Here is an 18,553-nt window from a genome sequence, read left to right as displayed (position 1 = left end):
CGCTCCGAGTTCGCCCAAGCGCGCAGGCGGCGCGGGGCTGCGCGGCCGCCGAGGGCGCCGGCAGCTTTCGCTTTTCCTCGCTCCTTCCACGTGACGCCCTCGCCGGCCGGGCTCTTCCTCCGCGATGAGTCCCGCGCGGCTTACTGAGTACGTCTCCGCGGGCAGAGCCGCAGGAGGAGGCGCCCAGCCCCCGTCTCCGCGCAGCGGCATGGCGCTGGGCTACCTGCCCGCGGGGGTGACCAGGTGAGCGCAGAGCGGGCGCGGGGAGGTGGGTTCGCGGAAACTACGCTCCTTGAAGCGGAGGGGCAGAAGCGGCAAGTTGGCCCCCATGAACTTGGCAGGGTTACTCCGGAGTAGACGTCGACAGGGCTGCGCTGTGATCTGTTCTCGTTTATTATTTTTAAACTGCCCTCCCCACCCTCTCCAAATTGAAACCAAGAGTTCATCAAATTATGCAGGCAATACTGTTGGTCCATGGGGAGAGGGATTTAAAAAAAAAAAAATGCAGTAGAATTTAGAAGTGCAAGGACAGCTAATAAATAAACCTGGTTTGGTGCTATGGTACCCTTTTTCAAGTTAGCTAAGTTTAATATACTATTTCAACTGGAACAGTTCTGCAACTTGTACTTTCATCTATTTCACAATTAATCAAAATCCTCCCATTTATTAATTTCTAGTGTTTAGAGGGGTCTCCCCCAAATCTATAACAATACCCAGATATTGATTTTAGTGTCTTGGGGTTATTCAGAACGAGTGTGCCAAACTTCACCTGGCGTTTCAATAATAGAATTGTCTTCTTCTTCTTCTTCTTTGGCAATCACTCGTAGCCGAGTAAGATTATCTTCCATAAACACGGTTTTAACAATGAGTCCGTAAGTGACTGTGGAGGCCAATTCTGGATCCAACATCCTTCCACGGTGGGGACATTGGTTTCCGGGTGGGAGTTGATCACGATGTGGATTTGCCAAGCGTGCCTTCCTCTTAGCACGTTTCTCCCTTGCATCCTGCATTCAAGTGTCTTCAAAGCCCATGACATCTTTGGTAAAGGCTGTTCTCCAGCTGGAGCGCTCGCAGGCTAGTGTTTCCCAGCTGTCAATGTTTATACTACATTTTTTTAGATTTGCCTTGAGACAGTCTTTAAACCTCTTTTGTTGACCACCAGCATTACGCTTTCCATGTGTTGGAAGGGACCACAAGGCTAATCTTGTCCAACATCCTGCAATGCAGAAATCTTTTACTCAATGTGGGGCTCAAACCTGCGACTCTAAGATTAGCAGCCTTTTGCTCTACTGACTGAGTTGGCTGTTGTTTTGGTGGTTGTTTTCCTGTTTTTTAAAGAAAAGTGACGCAGAGAGTATAGCAAACTCAAGCTACCTGCTTCAGAGATTTTGGCAGCCTTCCTGAAAGCTGGTAAATGAATGGTAACCTACCTGATTAGGCTGATGACATCTGGATCTGGCCTGATAAGGCAGAAGAAGCAAGAGACCCACAAGGAGGCCTGTAAGATCTTCCTCCCATAGTTAAGATTTGGGCATTTATGCAATGCTTTACTGAAATAATTGCACCAAGTGATGCTACTCAAATAGGTGTCTTGCAAGTAGGTGAGAGTTGTAACAGGATCAGGACTGGAGTCACAAATGTAACATGTGAATGCTTCTGTTCAAACCTTTCAAATTCTCCATCAGAAGACACAGTACCCTGATGCCACCGCAGATCTTTACTACAAGCCATGAGTTGGCATCTTGGATAATTTCACATCTTTGAAACCGGTGGGTTTGGATGGGATGGGTTTGCCTCTGAAGCTAAGTGACGTGGGCATTACAAGATGAAAACTACACAGGAACCCACAGACTTTTCAAAACAGCTTTGGCTTATTCTGCAGTTGTCCAGCTAGTGTTTTGTGACATACCAAAACTCTGCTTGAGACTCCATCCATGCATATCTCCTGCCCAGCGCACCATGCAGACGGTGCTGTTCCTGTGCTCACAGCTCAGTGCTCTGCAACTAGCAGGGCAGAACTGAGTTAAGTACTTATTTAGGACTTTCCGGGAAGGCTGTGTTTGCTCTCACACCAGAGAATACAGTGGGTCTTTCAGTGTGATTATTTTTAGTCGTGAGATAGGTGGCAAGTTCTGGGTTTGTTTGGCTAATGCACAACCACAGAGACCTTTGGCTTCAATAATTCCTTTTACGACAGTGGGATGTTTTTATAGCTTTGACGTTTGTGCAGCTTTACAGGACTAGTTATAGCAAAAAGGTTAGAGGAAACGAAATTGTCTCGGCTGCTTTTCTGTTGGTAAGGCGTCAACAACACACTGCGAGAACCCTTCCTCCCAGTGTCTTAGGAACCAAACTGTACCTTATGCAATTGTATGCAAGGAATTTTTTCACAGCCTGCTTTCTTTCTTTTTCCCTTTTTTTTTTTTTGCTAAGCCTCAGATTTGGGAGTGAACAATGCACATGATTCTCAGTGGTGAAATAGGGAAAGCAGAATGACATTCCCCTTGTTCTGCTTTTCTTCTGCTCTTCCCCTATTGCACACCCTCAGAAGCATGGAATCTTGCAGGCAAGGGCTGGAAGTTGTCTTGGATTGGGAAATGGGTTGAAGTGTCCCTCCCCTTGTGTATAATACGTAATTTGGACCTTAGCCCATAGCTCAGATTGGTTATACTGAAGTTGCTTTGCAGAAAGAAGTCTGAAAAATCCTAAGAACAATTCAAGTCTTCTTACAAAGGTATCTAGGTTACAGAAGACTTCGGCTTATCTTGGGTTAATCTGATTTACTTTATGTTAATGTTTACTAGCTGCTATTTTTTAAAATGCCAGCAGAGATGTATAAGCAGGCTGACAAGGTGTGATGAAACAAACCTTCCCTTTGGAACCTGGGGCAATGTGCCTTCGTTCTCTTTAATGCGAAGGCCTTATTCTTTAATGCTTTTCAATGATGGTATGGAGTATCCGTGTGCACAATGTTAAGATGTGTTAAATTTAAATCCTCAACCTTTTGTTTGTGGCAGAAGTATGATGACACAGCTGGATATGGATTTTAAAGAAGAACAGTCCCTAAAAGAGGATTTAAAGTTCTACTTCATGAATCCATGTGATAAATATCGAGCTAGACGTCAGATACCATGGAAACTGGGACTTCAGATTTTGAAGATAGTTTTGGTTACTACCCAGGTAACTTTAAAAAATTTACTTGCACGGAATCGGATATTGTTTCTTCATGCCTAATGAATAAGTAAATGAACAGTCCTATCGGTGACTCCAGGTTGCTAATGTTTCCTTTGGATGGTATTCAGCTTAAGATCATGATGATTTGTCTGTTTATGCATGTTTTCCCTTCTTCCTTTAACTTCACTCTGCTGGAACTTTAGCCTTAGTTCCTGATAGTTCCTTGTGCTTTATGCCTGAAAGGTATTCCACATACAGGGATGGGCTTCCACATTTGGGGGACCTCCAGCCTTGCACCTCCCTTATTATTGGAGTAACCTGTGTGTTGGATGCTGGGTAAGAATAAGCTGCTAGATGTTGCGAAGGATTGTCTTGATAGCCTTGCCTTGAAATGTACGAATGGCGAGCAGTGCCATGTGCTTGACAGCATGGGAGTGGCTCAGCACAGAATCAACCCAAGCTAGAGCTATGCTAGTTTCTTAGAAGGCTCTGCACACTTTTGTAAACATGTGGGGTCAACAGAATTGCAGCTGTTATGTACCGAGCTGAATAGGATCCAAAATGCAGCAGTCTGATTGGTCCTAGAACAATAGGATCTAGAATGCAGCAGTCTGATTGGTCCACAGGAGCCACCCAATCCAGCTCCATGTGGAAGTGAATCCACAACCTGATTGGCCTACAGGAGAATCCCAGAATTAGCCAATCACGTGGGGCCCATTGTGTAAATAATGTATATAAAGCAGACATTCTGGGGGAACCTCCATTCCTCCTCACCACTATGAGCTGAATAAAGAGCATGAAATCCACTCTCGACTCCGAGTATATTTCAATTGGGGAGTTTAGAACAGAATTGGAGTACTGCTGCTGCACTCATGCCCTATTTTCAGCAGCCATAGAGAATGTCTCGAAAACGCCAGTGAGGAATTTGCAAAAAGCCCCCCCCCCTTCTTCTTCTTCTTCTGCCATTAGGGAAGCAGAGCTCATGTATCCTACAAATACCCCTTTTTCCCCTTGTAGCTTCTCATTGTGTTTCTCTGTGCACCTCCCCCCCCCCCACTTGAGTGTATTTATTGTCCTGGCACTTTCTCGGGGACATCAAACTTTTACAAAAGGCAAGAGGGTTCAGAAGTTTGTGCAACGTATTTATGTGAATATACAAGTGCCGAGTTTTGAAGTTAAAGGGTCATAGGAGCAGTTTGTCTAAGAACATGCTGACTTTTAATCTCGGAACAGTTTTGAGGGCAGTGCTGACGTATCACTACAGTAATAAAATATTTCCTTTTTGCCTTCATGCTGGATTGCAGTATGCTGCCATGTAAGTATGAAGGATGAAGTATTTACCGTACTTTGTGTTTTTCCACCTGGGGTCACTTTCTTGCAGCCTCGGTAGCTTTGCATTGCAAAAAGTGTTTTTTAATCTCTTGTGGTCAAGTGAATTGATTGCCCTGTTTTAGCATGTGCTGCTTTGAATTATAAACCTAGAGCTATAAAATGAATGCACATTCAGGCCACCTCTTAGACTAAAAAAATTAAAAAAAATTCTGCCTACCTGTCAGTTCTTGATTGGGCAGGAAAGATGTAAAATCCATGGACCATGGAGGTATTGTGTTTCTGAATGCTAGTTAAAGGAGGAGAGAGTGCTCTTGTGTGCAAGTCCTTCTTTCCAGTTTCTCACTGGCTGTCACTGTGCAAACAGGATACAGGATTAGATGGGCTATTGGCATGATCCTGCAGGCTCTTACATTCTCAAATGCATTGTGATAATTTAAAAGTAATGCTAATTTTAGGAAAACAACTATAACAAGTTTGTTTCTTGTTGGATGTTCTGGTTTTTATTGCTTGCTACTGTCAGAAAGGGATGTGGGTGGCTCTGTGGGTTAAACCACAGAGCCTAGGAATTGCCAATCAGAAGGTTGGCGGTTTGAATCCCCGCGACGGGGTGAGCTCCCGTTGCTCAGTCCCTGCTCCTGCCAACCTAGCAGTTCGAAGGCACGTCAAAGTGCAAGTAGATAAATAGGTATCGCTCGGGCGGGAAGGTAAACGGTGTTTTCGTGCACTGCTCTGGTTTGCCAGAAGTGGCTTAGTCCTGCTGGCCACATGACCCGGAAGCTGTACGCCGGCTCCCTCGGCCAATAAAGTGAGATGAGCGCCACAACCCCAGAGTTGGTCACGACTGGACCTGATGGTCAGGGGTCCCTTTACCGTTACCTCTTTACTGTCAGAAGATTGGTAGGGATTTGAAGATGGAAGAGAGGGGAAGAGAGAAAGAGATTATTAGAAGCTGCTGTACAAACCTGAGTTAATTTAGCTTGTGTTGGCCACTGCGAAGAGCAGAAGTAGAACCAATTCAATTCCCCAGCTGCTTTGCCCCGTGGTAGAGATGGATTCTCCCAAGTGCTATTTATCTATTTAAGCTCTACACAGATATTTAAGATCACTGGGAGTATTCATCGGATTGTTAAGCCTACATGACTACATTCAGAATTATTGAAGACTTAGTTATGGGAAAGCCTCTCTAGATTCACAAAACTTCCTCCCTGCTACTCTGAAGATGTTCATTTCTCGCTGGTCATGAAACATCAAAGAGATGTCAACCAAGCATCTTTTTACCCTTACGAAAACTTTAAAAGGCCAGCAACTTTAAATGCCTAAAGTGGTTTTAAAAACCATTTATTTCATTTAATACGCGACACTGTGTGTACTCCTTATGTTCCTTCAGATCATTTGTAGATGATTCGGGGGCGGGGGAGCCATAGCTCATGGTTTATGTTCATTAGAATCCAAGTACCATATTTTTCACTCCATAAGATGCACTTTTTTCCTCCTAAAAAGTAAGGGGAAATGTCCGTGTGTCTTATGGAGCGAATGTGTAGTCCCTGGAGACGAATTGCCCAGGGGCAAAAAGCAGTTCATGCCTCTTTTTTTTAGAAAGAGGGAAGGGGGTGTTGAAACAAAACCGCTGAGAAGCTGATTGGCAAGCAATCGGGAGGGATAAGGGACTAGAGATAAAGGAGGCTGCCTGGGAGGGGGAGGTAAAAGCACATAGATCCTCAGGATTTTTGCACTGGGTCACCCCAAATTCACCATCAGATCACATAGCATGCCCATTGATACAGCTTGCATCAAAAAATCACGCATCCACTGTTTCATGGGGCCGCAATGGCACAGATCCACATGGATTCTCAGGATTTTTGCATTGGGCTACCCCAAACTCACTGTCAAATCACATATCATGTCTGTGGCCACAGCATGAACCACAAAAATCATACATCCACTGTTTCGTTCAGATTTTTTTTTTCTTGTTTTCCTCCTCTAAAAACTATGTGCGTCTTATGGTCAGGTGCATCTTATGGAGCGAAAAATACGGTACATTCCCCTGCTTTTCCAGTTTAAAAGTTCTTTGACAGTCATGCTAGGCATGGCCTCTACCTGGAACTTTGTGGAGTGCTAATTGGATTTGTGTGGATGAGGGGAGAAAGGGAAGCATTTACAGTATAGCTAACAGTAAAGACTTTACAGTAAGGTAAATACAGTTCTTCATAAATCGGTGCCCAATCTCTAACGGAAAGTCTTGACATTTTCCATGCCATAATACAGCAACTTAAGATGAGACGCAACATTTTGTTTTACAATATATGATAATGGGGATTGAGGTCAAGAAATGAATGACCTGATCGTATCATTCCCTCTGCATTTCCAGTCATCAGATTGATCATGGTCAAATTCCTAAGCAATGTGCCACAATCCAAGCTTGCTATACCATAGTTTCTCTCAGTGGTAGAACCATAGTTTAGCTGTAAAACAATTGGATGTTTTCCCTTTCACATGTTTACCTTGTGTTCTGATCATGTCAGGGTTCTTAAGTGGGGAATCCTTGTTTTTACAAAGTCTGCTTACTCCCCAGGATCTTAAATCTGGAGCAAATTAGTTTAATATCCTGGCTAGTATATGCAGGACTGAATTGTTGATGTTGGTACCTGGAATGAAGCAGCACCTTTCAGGCCTAATATTTGCTCCCACATTACTGAATCATGTTCTAGTGATCCAGGGTGTGTTACATCTGAAAGGGCCCATCATTGGATGCATTGTGTTATGTATGACAGAATCTACCTACCTCTTTCTTTTTTTCTTTCTTTTTTCATTTATGTAAAGCTCGTCCTTTTTGGTCTGAGTAACCAGTTGGTGGTTTCTTTCAAAGAGGAGAACACTATGGCTTTCAAGCACCTGTTTCTGAGAAACTACCCTGGCATTGATGAGGATGACTACAGCTGCAGTGTGTACACACAGCAAGATGCTTACGATAGCATACATTTTGTGGTTGATCAGGTAAGCTTCCGTTTTATGGCATCCACACACAGAGTTTAATATCATAGTTCACATTGCTTTAGATGGTCCAGTTTCTGGGTTGTAGCAACAACCACTTTCAAACCCATATTCACCAGCATCTCGTTCCAGATGTGAACAGATACTCTTAGCATATCACTTGAAAATACGGTTTTGCCATTACTGGTTTGCAGCCTTTCTGAAGAAGTGTTTTTGTTTTGTGTGTTTGCTTCTCAACTAGTACCGGCAACTGAAGAATATATCCCTGGGTACACTTGGTTATGAGCAAGATGAAGATGACTTGCGAGGCTTAAAGATTTGTAAAGAAGAGTATAAGAAAGGCACAGTACTTTCCTCCAATGATACACTGCACATAGACAGCACGGTTGAAGAAGGTATGGTGCTAATTTTTTTTTTCCTCTGGGAGAAAATCGGTCTAACTTCAGTGACGAAGGAGGAATTGAATCCCATTATATCACCTGTTTTTATACAGGTTTGTACTCTTTTTGTACAGTTTGTACAGTACAGTACAATGTTTTTAAAAACAACAGGTGTATGAAGGTGTAGAATCTTCAAGGCTTCCCATTACACCAGGGAACTCATTTTATACTTTGAGGCTGTTTACAAGTGCTTTTATCATGTTGTTACTTCTTGCGAATGCTCCTATCTGTAAAAAAATATGCAGCTGTGGCGTCTCTCTACCACAAGTCTTCCATTCCTTGATGTGATTACAGCACACAACAATTTACCAACCTGTATAGAAGTTCCAGGTATTCCTGTGAATTTGCTCTTGCTGCCTTGTAGATTTCTTTCTTTGGGGTTTATATTTGAACACATGCACTAAAAGTTGCATCTGTGTCTTGACAGAGGTACCAGTATAAAATCAAGAGCTACAGTATACTGCATATGACTATTCTGCCCCCAATGCATATTAAAACTCCTTACCATTGTGGCAAACTAATACAGATGAACAAATTCTTGGAGCAGTTTCATTGTCTGCATGGACTCGCTTTATATACAGACAGAGCCTATTGTTCCCCATAGCCAATTTGGTGGGAATTAGACATGCATCATAGACTTTGGGCTGCATGGATAGAGAAGTAGCCTGCTATTTACATGCAGAAGATGACACAGACTGTTTTTGAGATTTGCCATTGCATGGCATTGCAAAGTGGGGTCAAACCCTGGGGTCAAAAAGGTTGCTGTTTTGCTGCATAATCATCCATAGTCTTAATAGTCCTAAAATGAATTATTCCCAAGTAGATGTCTCTAGGATCACAGTTCTAGGTTCCTTGTGGTACAATTAGAAATGCATTTATGTCTTTTGGTTTTTCCTTTCACTTCCAGAATGCATTGTTGTGAAACCACACGACGAAACGGGCCACTTTAAGAATTCGTCTTTTTTCAACTTTGAGTTTTATAGGTAAAGTGCGGTTTGGGGACACCAGTTTTATTTGTGTTTCTAAAGAAGCGGGGAGAACCTAACATAATACAGTATCTTCTTGCACCCAGGCTGATACAGGTGATAATTTCATTCAAACTGAAAGGCATTGATCTACAAACCATCCATTCTCGTGAACTGCCTGACTGCTATGAGTTTGAAAATACTGTAAGTGCTGTTCTTGTTATTATACACATAGACAATGTGATCCTGTCTCTTAAATTACTTACAATGGGCTTCAGTTCCTTTTCAGTTCAATAGGCTCCCCGCCCCCACCTTGAAAAGTACATAGAGCTGAAGGAGGAAGTTGGCAGAGTGGCAGAGTTCTACACTTCCTCTTTAGCTCCAAGTTTGGATCAGCAAAGAGTGGCCAAGAGGACAGGAGCATAGCTGTCAACTTTTCCCTTTTTTAAAGGGAATTTCCCTTATTCCGAATAGGATTCCTCGCAAGAAAAGGGAAAAGTTGACAGCTATGGACAGGAGGTAAAGGGGAGCAATATGGGACACTGAAAAAGGAGATGGGTGGGTGGGAATTTGAATTCCAGAAGAATCAGGGTGGGGCAAGGGAAAGAAAGAACATGCACGCACTGGATCCAATGAAACATTTGTAACATAAAGTGCATAATTCCCCGCACCCCACTTCCCTCAACCTCTGTCAAATCACAGGTTGCAATTGTTTCCATTGACAGAACAGTAAAAATCACTGATTTTTACACCAACCTTGTGATATAATATTGGATGAGAACACTTCTGCCTATTTCTCGTTGTAAATATTGTCCAATTCAGTTTTAGTCCTCGTTCCAAATGCATATTTGCCATAATTGGGCACAGAGTGTCTTAAAGGTTTGGTCTGTATTTTTCTATTACACCTGTTAAGAAAATTAACAACTTTTAGCTTTATGCCAGCATCCTCAGTGTTTTCAAAAGGGACCCTATTAGACATGTACAAAATAATAATAATATTATTTTATTTTGTAATGCCACTTCAAAAAAATAGCACATGTGGTGTTTTCCAGCGCTGCCAAAGTGTGTGTGTGTGTAATGTGTATGTATGAATGAATGAATGACATGGATTGTTACAGATCACCATACTATTTACAAGGGTTGCCATCAAATTTATAGATCACGTGTCCACAGATGTGTTCTGTGCCTTGTTGTTACCCTCATGGATCCTCAATTTTTTTCTTTTTACATAGTATATGTGCCTTCCATCAATGCATTGGATGTGTGATTTATTTTTTATTTTTACTGCGCAGTCTTTAAATCGGATGGTGGTTCTTTGGAGACACCATGTGACATCATGTTTGTTTAAAAAGATCCCAGTTCAATTCTTACTTATATCCAGACCCCTTAGGAAAGCTGTGTGTGTGTGTGTGTGTGTGTGTTACACGTATGCTCTGGCTTGTTTGGTGGAATTGGAGGGGTCTAACCTAGCATCCAATTTATAGATCCCAATTTTCAGGGTATTGATGGCTGGTTGTGTTCTGGCCACAGTAGGTTTGGGTCAACATTGTCAGGCTTTTGGAAGGTGCGTGTCTGTGTGTGTGTTTGCACACGAAGTATATTGATTTTAAAATTTTCAGGTGTGTAAAAGTTGATATGTGTGAGCAGGGCCTATATTTCCAGAAGCTCCATTCCGACACATCTCAGGTGGGCACCATTGCCCTTCTAAGAGTACAAGGGAGAAGTTCATGGTGAGCTCCAGCACGTCTTTTTCTGGGAAAAAACAGCACTGTGTGTGAGTAATGCACACTGATGCTGTATTGCTTCAAGCAAGTAAACTAAAAACAACATTTATCTCAACAGATTACTTTTAACAATAAAGCCCACAGTGGTAAAATGAAAATATTTTTTGATACGGATGCTGATATTGAAGAATGTAAAGACTGGAACATAACTGGCTCTCGTAAGTATCTGTGTGTGAGAGAACTATATCCATGTTTGAAGATGAGCACAAAGAAGCCTGGGATTTTCGTGTGTGTTTCGCTGATGAGTTGGCGTTGGGGCTGGTGGCACTGTGGCAATTTGCAGAGCTAACTTTCTTGCAAGCAGCAATTTTTACACAGGGACAGGCTTGTTCAGCGACATTGTGCTGCAGCTAGCAAAGGTGATCCTGCTAGCCAATAAACCTGATCCCATGTCTGCATTTTTACTTTGCTATAATAATGTTAAAATTTTAGCTCAAGCGGGACACTACTTGGATTGTTTTGCAAGCCCTCTTTATAAGACTGAATTCTATTAACTCTTCTTTTGCTTCTCAGCCCTCTGTTTCATTTAAGACTTACTGAAAGAAAGGGGAATGCAATTTAGACTTTCTCTCTAAATTACTTGAGCACCCCTATGCTGATTAAATTTTGCATTTTTTTACTCTCCTCTAATAGTTCAGAAAAACACGCAGTATCTTTTGGTTTTTGATGGGGCTGTCATTGTCATCTGCATCGCTTCCCTTATCCTCTGCACACGATCCATCATTCTTGCTCTGAAGCTGCAAAAAGTAAGCATACCTTTGTCTTTGTAGTAGATGTGTGCTTGGCTTAAAAAACAACAACAAAAAACTATCCTAAAACAGGAAGGATGGGCTGAACCTACAAGAAATAAAGTAAGAACAATTTGTCTGGCATTATCTGCCTTGTAGCTTAGTCAGGAGTTCTCTATGGTGGCTGTACCATTGGCAATTTTGGATTGTCTCTCAAGCAACATGGAGGATAAGGCTGTCATCCACTGTCAGAGGCACCATACCTTTGAATACTAGTTGATTAGAACAGAATTGGTGTTATGTACCGAGTTGAATAGGATCCAAAATGCAGCAGTCTGATTGGTCCTCGAACAATAGGATTCAGAATGCAGCAGTCTGACTGGTCCTCGAACAATAGGATCCAGAATGCAGCAGTCTGATTGGTTCACAGGAGCCACCCAATCCAGCTCCAGGTGGAAGTGAATCCGCAACCTGATTGGCCTACAGGAGAATCCTCCGGAATTAGCCAATCATGTGGAGCCTATTGTGTAAATAATTTATATAAAGCAGACATTCTGGGGGAACTTCCATTCCTCCTCATCACTATGAGCTGAATAAAGAGCATGAAATCCACTCTCGACTCCGAGTATATTTCAATTGGGGAGTTTAGAACAGAATTGGGAGTACTGCTGCTGCACTCATGCCCTGCTTCTGGGCTTAAGGAATCTGGTTGGCCACTGTAAGAACAGTATGCTAGACTAGACAACAAGACCGGTAAGGGGTCATGCGCTGTGTAAAGGAATTATTGCCCACACATTTATGGCAAATATAAAATTTAGTTATCTTTCGCAATCTTCTGGTGGCCATCCATAGTCGTGAAACAAAACCACTCTACAATTTAGTGCAATACCTGTTATAGTCACTTGGTAGACTCTAGTAACGTGAAGTAAATAGGTTTTCTGCTCTGAAAGAGTGGGAGCTTTCTAATCGTTCTTCTCAACGCTTAAAAACAGAGATTTGTGAATTTCTTCCTGGAGCGATATAATCGCCACGTGTGCAATGCAGACCGCCTGGAGTTCTTAAATGGATGGTACGTCCTGGTGATTATCAGTGATGTGATGACTATCATAGGCTCCATCATGAAAATGGAAATAAAAGCCAAGGTGAGCCTTAAAAAACAAACAAAAAACCAGTCATAAATATTTTGGCCTGTTCTGGAGCAGCGGCTGTGGGAATCCTAAATTGGCAAGCCATGCTTTCGAGGTATTGGAGGAATCAACTGTGCAATATCTTGTTTTCCTTTGTTTTCTTCCAGAATCTTACAAGCTATGATGTCTGCAGTATTTTGCTTGGCACGTCTACTTTATTCGTTTGGGTTGGAGTCATTCGGTACTTAGGATACTTCCAGACCTATAATGTAAGCACTAGAGTAAAAAAAATCAGTAGTAGAGTTTTCCTTTCTTTTAATGCGTGTGAGAACACCACCTTACTTCAGACAAGCAGGTCTGGGTCTGGTCAATGTCTGGATGGGAGACTCCCTGGGAACCACATGTTTACAACCGTGGGTACAATGATGGTTTAGATTCCACCTTTCTTCCAAGAAAAGAAATTAACACTCTCCTCCTTTCATAGGTGCTCATTTTAACAATGCAAGCTTCACTGCCCAAAGTGCTAAGGTTCTGTTGCTGTGCCGGGATGATATACCTCGGATATACTTTTTGTGGCTGGATCGTTTTAGGACCATACCACGACAAGGTATGTGGGTGTCTGAGCTTGTGTAACTGGGATAATGTAAAAAGTACATGTAAGCAAACACGCTGCTCTCCAGGTGTGGCTGAAGCACAGTTCTCAAAGCCTGCCAAAAAAAAAATTAATCTGTGCATACTCTGCATTCAAGATACTTATTTGTATATGCATGCTTCACACTGCATTCTGAATGAAGCGCATATGTCTTGGAGTCCAAATAGCTCGCAACACTTGGTTTTGTAAAGCAAAACTCTTTACTGGAAAAGAAAATCGAAGGAAATAACGGTTTGCTCAGGAGGGAACTGAAAACTAGTAGGGCTTTTTGTCCGTGGCTCACCCTCAGGTTTCTCACAAGAGGGCAGTCTTGTATCACAGTTGCCCATCGACTGTGAACATGATCTCTTCACTGAAAGAAGACGGTCTTGGTAGTTAGGTCAGAAGTTCAAGCATTTCCATCCTCTTCTTTGGTCTAAAATACCTTCAAACAGCAGTTTAAATTTGATCTTGCTGAAATCGCTGACAGAAAAGGCGCATTGTTCTTTATAAAACTTTGCACGTGCATTATGCAGAGTCCCGGCACTATTTTCTAACTCAGTAGGCAGTTTCTGAACAAAGAATTTTATTTTATATTTCACACCGTTTATATGATGGCATTTGGCTTTTTAGTTCAGACTTAAGAGGTTTGAATGATGTTTAGGCCTGTGCAGTTCAATTTATAGCGGATTTAAAAAAAGATTTTATAAAGCAAGCCTTTGATTCTTTCAAGTGCAGTTGTCTCTAATGCCAGTTTTTCCTGCGTTCTAGTTTGAAGATCTGAACACGGTAGCTGAGTGTCTGTTTTCTTTGGTCAACGGCGATGACATGTTCGCGACGTTTGCTCAAATCCAGCAGAAGAGTACTTTAGTGTGGCTCTTCAGCCGACTCTACTTGTTTTCCTTCATTAGCCTCTTCATATACATGATTCTCAGCCTTTTCATTGCCCTTATTACGGATGCATATGATACAATAAAGGTAAATTTATTGAGTTTGTGTTTATCAAGAGAGATGAGCTATTGTTCAAGCAGTAACAAGAAGTTTCCAGATGGTGAGCTGGACTTCAATAACATTTACTAACTTTTGTTGATGCTCCTTAAAAGTATGTAACTGTGTAGACTGGGTGGGTAGAGTTTGTTAAAAGGGGCATGAAAATTGGCTTCCTCTCAATTTCACTCGCTTGCCCTGGCATGCACCATATGTGACGGTGATGGAACTTTCCAATCTCTGTCTGTAGTAAATTGCAAAACTATGACTTCTCTATTTTTGGGAATGGTAATGTTCCATTTGACAGCTATTTCTCCACATAGAATATGAAACTTCAGCTCTTCCAACTTTTGCTGTTATAATAAGGCAGGGATAATAACAATAACAATAATACCGTATTTTTTGCTCTATAAGACTCACTTTCTCCCTCCTAAAAAATAAGGGGAAATGTGTGTGCGTCTTATGGAGCGAATGCAGGCTGCACAGCTATCCCAGAAGCCAGAAGAGCAAGAGGGATCACTGCTTTCACTGCACAGCGATCCCTCTTGCTGTTCTGGCTTCTGAGATTCATAATATTTTTTTCCTTGTTTTCCTCCTCCAAAAACTAGGTGCGTCTTGTGGTCTGGTGTGTCTTATAGAGCAAAAAATACGGTAATTTATTATTTATACCCCGCCCACCTGGGCGGCTTCCAACAGAACACCAGAATGCAATAACCTATTAAACATTAAAAGCTTCCCTAAACAGGGCTGCCTTCAGATGTCTTCTAAAAGGCTGGTAGTTGTTTTTCTCTTTGACATCTGGTGGGAGGGCGTTCCACAGGGCGAGAGGCAGGTAAAAGGCAGTCCCAGGCCCATGTAGAGTTTATCTGAGGTCTTGTTGGAATAAAGTTATAAACGCAAAAAAAAAAAAAAGTGGTCGGTCCCTGACGGGAGCCCCCTGGCCAGCTTACCCCTCCGTGGCCCAGGGCAAGTGTACTCGGCTGCCCCCCCCACCTCTGCATGGGCCTGGGCAGTCCTGTTTTGGCTGCACAGCCTCAAAAGACACTGAAAGCCAGAAGATAGCACTGTCTTCCCTGCCCTGATTGTTTTGAACAGTAGTATTGAAAACCCTGTACTAAAGTAGCCTGGCAGAGTGTGTCTTGGAAAGGGTATAGGGAGCAGCAAATTGTGTGATTATTTTGTCAAGCCCATGCATAAGTACATTAGTAGTTTTGTACTGATGTTGCAGGTTGAGCTTGTTCTATTTAGAATAAGAGGATGCAAAGGGGAGAGCATTTTTATCTCCCTCCTTACAGTGTGCACTATAAAAAGAAAAAAAATTGATCGCAACCCTACAACTTGGTTTAGCCTTGCAAGCTTCTGCTGTAACTTCATCCATTCCTCTCCACCCGTGATATACAGGGTCGGGAGAGCAGTATGAAACGTAGAGTGGCTTCCTAAACAGATTGTTCCCCCCACCCCAACTCCTGTTTCAGAAATACCAACTGATCGGTTTCCCAGACACAGACCTACAAGAATTCCTAAAAGAATGTAACAGTGAAGAATACAGCATAGAGCCACGAACGTTCAGGAGTTTCTGCTGCTGCAGGAGGTCAGTGTGTTGTTTCTTCAGATTCCTTTAAATTCCATAGAGTTCTTTGCAAAGAGCTTTCAGGTTAAGGTATCCTCCTGGCTTTTCTGCTGTCATACCTTCCGTGCCAGCTTTTAAACACCTGCTGGAAACTTTAAATTCTGCCAGGCTTATGCAAGCAGTTAAGAATCATACGAGTTGGAAGGGAGCCACAAGGGTCATGTCTTCAAATCACCTGCAATGCAGGGATCGCCACTAAAGTCTCCTTGACAGAAGAGTACATCCCCCACAATGGGTTACTGGTCTTTGTTTTGAACCTTGTTGGTTTTTTTAAACTGTTTTTGTATTGTTTTATCTCACTGTTACAAACTGTTTTGATACGTTTGGCTGGTATAGCGGTAGATAAATATTTATAATAAGTAATAAAATAAAACTATTTGGAAGCGGCTTCTTCTAGCAATGGAGGGGAAGAAAGGGATCACGTGCAAATCTCTCCTCTTGTGGAGCAACTGTGCTAAGGACAGGGCTGCCCACCAGGAAGCCAACAGGGACCATATGGTTGTGAGGTGTATTGTCCAGAATGCCTCTCTTAGTGATCACATAGGAAAAAAAGGATCAAACCTAAAACCCTGAAATTTAAGAGTGCTGTGGCATCTAATATTGCTCTAGCACTGGGGCTCCAGGAGCAACTAGGACCAAGCAGCAGAAGGGTTGAATGGAAGTAAGTGCTGGATTTCACCTATGGAACTAACCAATTTTTCTTCTTCTAAAGTCTTTTAGTCCTGAGTGTTAATATTTACAAACCCACCTCTGTCAAGCAAGACTTCCAAGCTGCAGCTGAAGAATGCCACATTTTAAATAGCTCCTTCAATATCCCTAAAGACCTAGTTTTCTTCTTTTTTTACAAAAATGAAAGGAAACGCCTATCAATATTGAAGCAATATTCACCCATTTTGGATAATTTTTTAAATAGCCCCATATGGACACATCCTGTATTTATTGTCCAAGGACAGCTTGAGGTTAAGGGCAGAGCGCACCGGACTTGTTTTCCTGCCCCACGTCTATCCTTGCATATCTCTCACGAGCATAGCAGTCGTTTGCTGACACTGAACATGTATGCGCTAGCCTTGAACTAAAATAGAGGGTGCACAAGTGCCCCCTGGAGATGCATGTTGTCCAGTATTCAGTCTTTGCTGGATCTCTCTCTTTACACCAAGGTGTTGTGCCAGTCTTTGGCTCCTCATAGTAGGCACATAGCAGGGAAGGTGAAATATACTCGGTGAAATATACTGTAGTGATTTCATGCTCTTTGCTGCAGCTTGTAAAACAGTGATTGAATTGCCCCCCAAACCTCAGGCTTTTATATACATTATTTACACGAGTCCCATCTGATTGGCTGATTTTGCTTCCCTCCTGGAGCCTGATTGGTCTTTTCCTGCAAGCCAATCAGTTGTTGCATTCTAGAATTCTATTGTTCTAGGATCCAAGCTTAATACATAACTGAAGGGCTGTGGCTTAGTGGGAAAGGGTCTGCCTTGTATGCAGGTTCAGTTGCTGGCATCTCCAAATATTGTTGGGAGGTAACCTAGTCTGGGGCTGCTGCTACTTGATGCAGACTACTCCATGCTAGATAGACCGATGGCCTGACTGGCAACTTTCTGATGTTCCACCTGCGATTCCTGCTGAACATCTGGAATGTGTTGTGAGACCCTCTTGCCTCTTTTCATGAACTCTGGATGTAGGGAACACCCAAAGAGAGCTTTAAATATATGAAAGGGGACTGATGATAGCAGAGCCTGGGACTCATCATTGCCAGGATAACTGAGGAGGTTGGAAGCGCAGAAAACAGCTGCAGCTACAGATTTTAGCGCTTTATCCTGCCTTTTCATTCTTATCCATCTGAAACGGTGAACTTCTTCTTTCTGCAGACGGAAGAGCGATGACAACTTGATACTTATTAACTGAAGATGGGTGGTGCTGGCATAAATTTTTGCACATGTGGAGGTAACTGCAGGGAAAAGCTGAGCCTCCTGAACTGCAGTAGAACCACCGCCATGTGGTTCTTTTCCCCCTCTACGAACCAACGTCTACAACTTTATAAGGAGAAGTGGTGGAGTCGTCCTGCAGTCCACAGTTGGAAAGCTCAAAAACTGTACATCTTGAGCTAGCATTTCATCAACAACTGATGACCATTTCTTGCTTTAGTTGTAAATAGCTCATCTTGCAAGTCGTGGTCAATGAACTTCAGAGAATCGGTTATCATTTGGTCACTTCTTGATTTGCAACCTGCTTTCTAGGTATTTTTTTATTAAAATATTTAAATGAAACTCACCTCCTAAAAGAACACAGAATATTGCGGTTCTTGGTGACAGTACCATTTTTAAGGTTTCTTTTTTTGGAATTACAAATGTAGGTTTTCCCTTTAAACCTATGCAAAACTTGTACCACAATGCCTTCTCTTCTTTCTGGATTTTGTTTCATGAAATTGATCTAAAAAGCTGTTTGGTCATTTGAGGTTCACTCAGCCAGGTGTGCATTCCCCCCCCCCTTTAAAACAAACAAAGAATCAATCATTGTGTGTGTCATCCCTATTGTCCCCTTGCATCTAAATGAGGCTGCAATTCTTTACATTGGCCAGGAGATGAAACTTGCCTGCAAATCCTTTACAAATCCATAGCAATGGGAGGCCTGTTCGCTCTTCATTGGCTTCCGAAGCAGAAAAGAGGCTGCACCCTAAAACCATCAATGGATGATAGAGCCCCACCAGGACCCCCTCAGCCAGGAAGGCCTAGGGGGCTTTGCCTCCTATTAAGATCTACCCTGC

The 18,553-nt window shown here is 42.5% G+C and overlaps 2 protein-coding genes across 3 annotated transcripts in view; one reads left to right on the top strand and one right to left on the bottom strand.

The window, feature by feature from the left end:
* The window catches only part of DNAI3 (dynein axonemal intermediate chain 3), a 71,214-nt gene extending 66,356 nt beyond the window's left edge, over positions 1 to 4,858 (bottom strand). Inside the window, exon 1 of the mRNA XM_083743322.1 lies at positions 4,724 to 4,858. Within this exon, the coding sequence (XP_083599448.1) occupies positions 4,724 to 4,770 (47 nt within the window). The 5' untranslated portion in view covers positions 4,771 to 4,858. The remainder of the gene's footprint in view (positions 1 to 4,723) is intronic.
* MCOLN2 (mucolipin TRP cation channel 2) lies at positions 104 to 18,299 on the top strand. 2 transcript variants are annotated; one of them, XM_083743425.1, is made up of 14 exons: positions 104 to 243; positions 3,018 to 3,180; positions 7,327 to 7,500; positions 7,739 to 7,892; positions 8,845 to 8,920; positions 9,010 to 9,106; positions 10,745 to 10,844; positions 11,320 to 11,432; positions 12,407 to 12,556; positions 12,709 to 12,810; positions 13,026 to 13,148; positions 13,944 to 14,150; positions 15,635 to 15,750; positions 17,658 to 18,299. In XM_083743425.1, the coding sequence occupies exons 1-14, from the start codon at positions 125 to 127 to the stop codon at positions 17,692 to 17,694; spliced, it is 1,731 nt and encodes a 576-aa protein (XP_083599551.1). In that variant the 5' UTR covers positions 104 to 124; the 3' UTR covers positions 17,695 to 18,299. The 2 variants fall into 2 exon arrangements, with proteins under 2 accessions (XP_083599551.1, XP_083599552.1); XM_083743426.1 differs by lacking the exon at positions 104 to 243 and adding an exon at positions 2,475 to 2,734.
* The last annotated feature ends 254 nt before the right edge of the window (positions 18,300 to 18,553 follow it).

Source organism: Podarcis gaigeae (assembly GCF_964106915.1).
Source record: "Podarcis gaigeae genome assembly, chromosome: 6".
Lineage (NCBI taxonomy): Eukaryota > Metazoa > Chordata > Lepidosauria > Squamata > Lacertidae > Podarcis > Podarcis gaigeae.
This window is presented reverse-complemented; position numbering and strand designations above follow the sequence as displayed.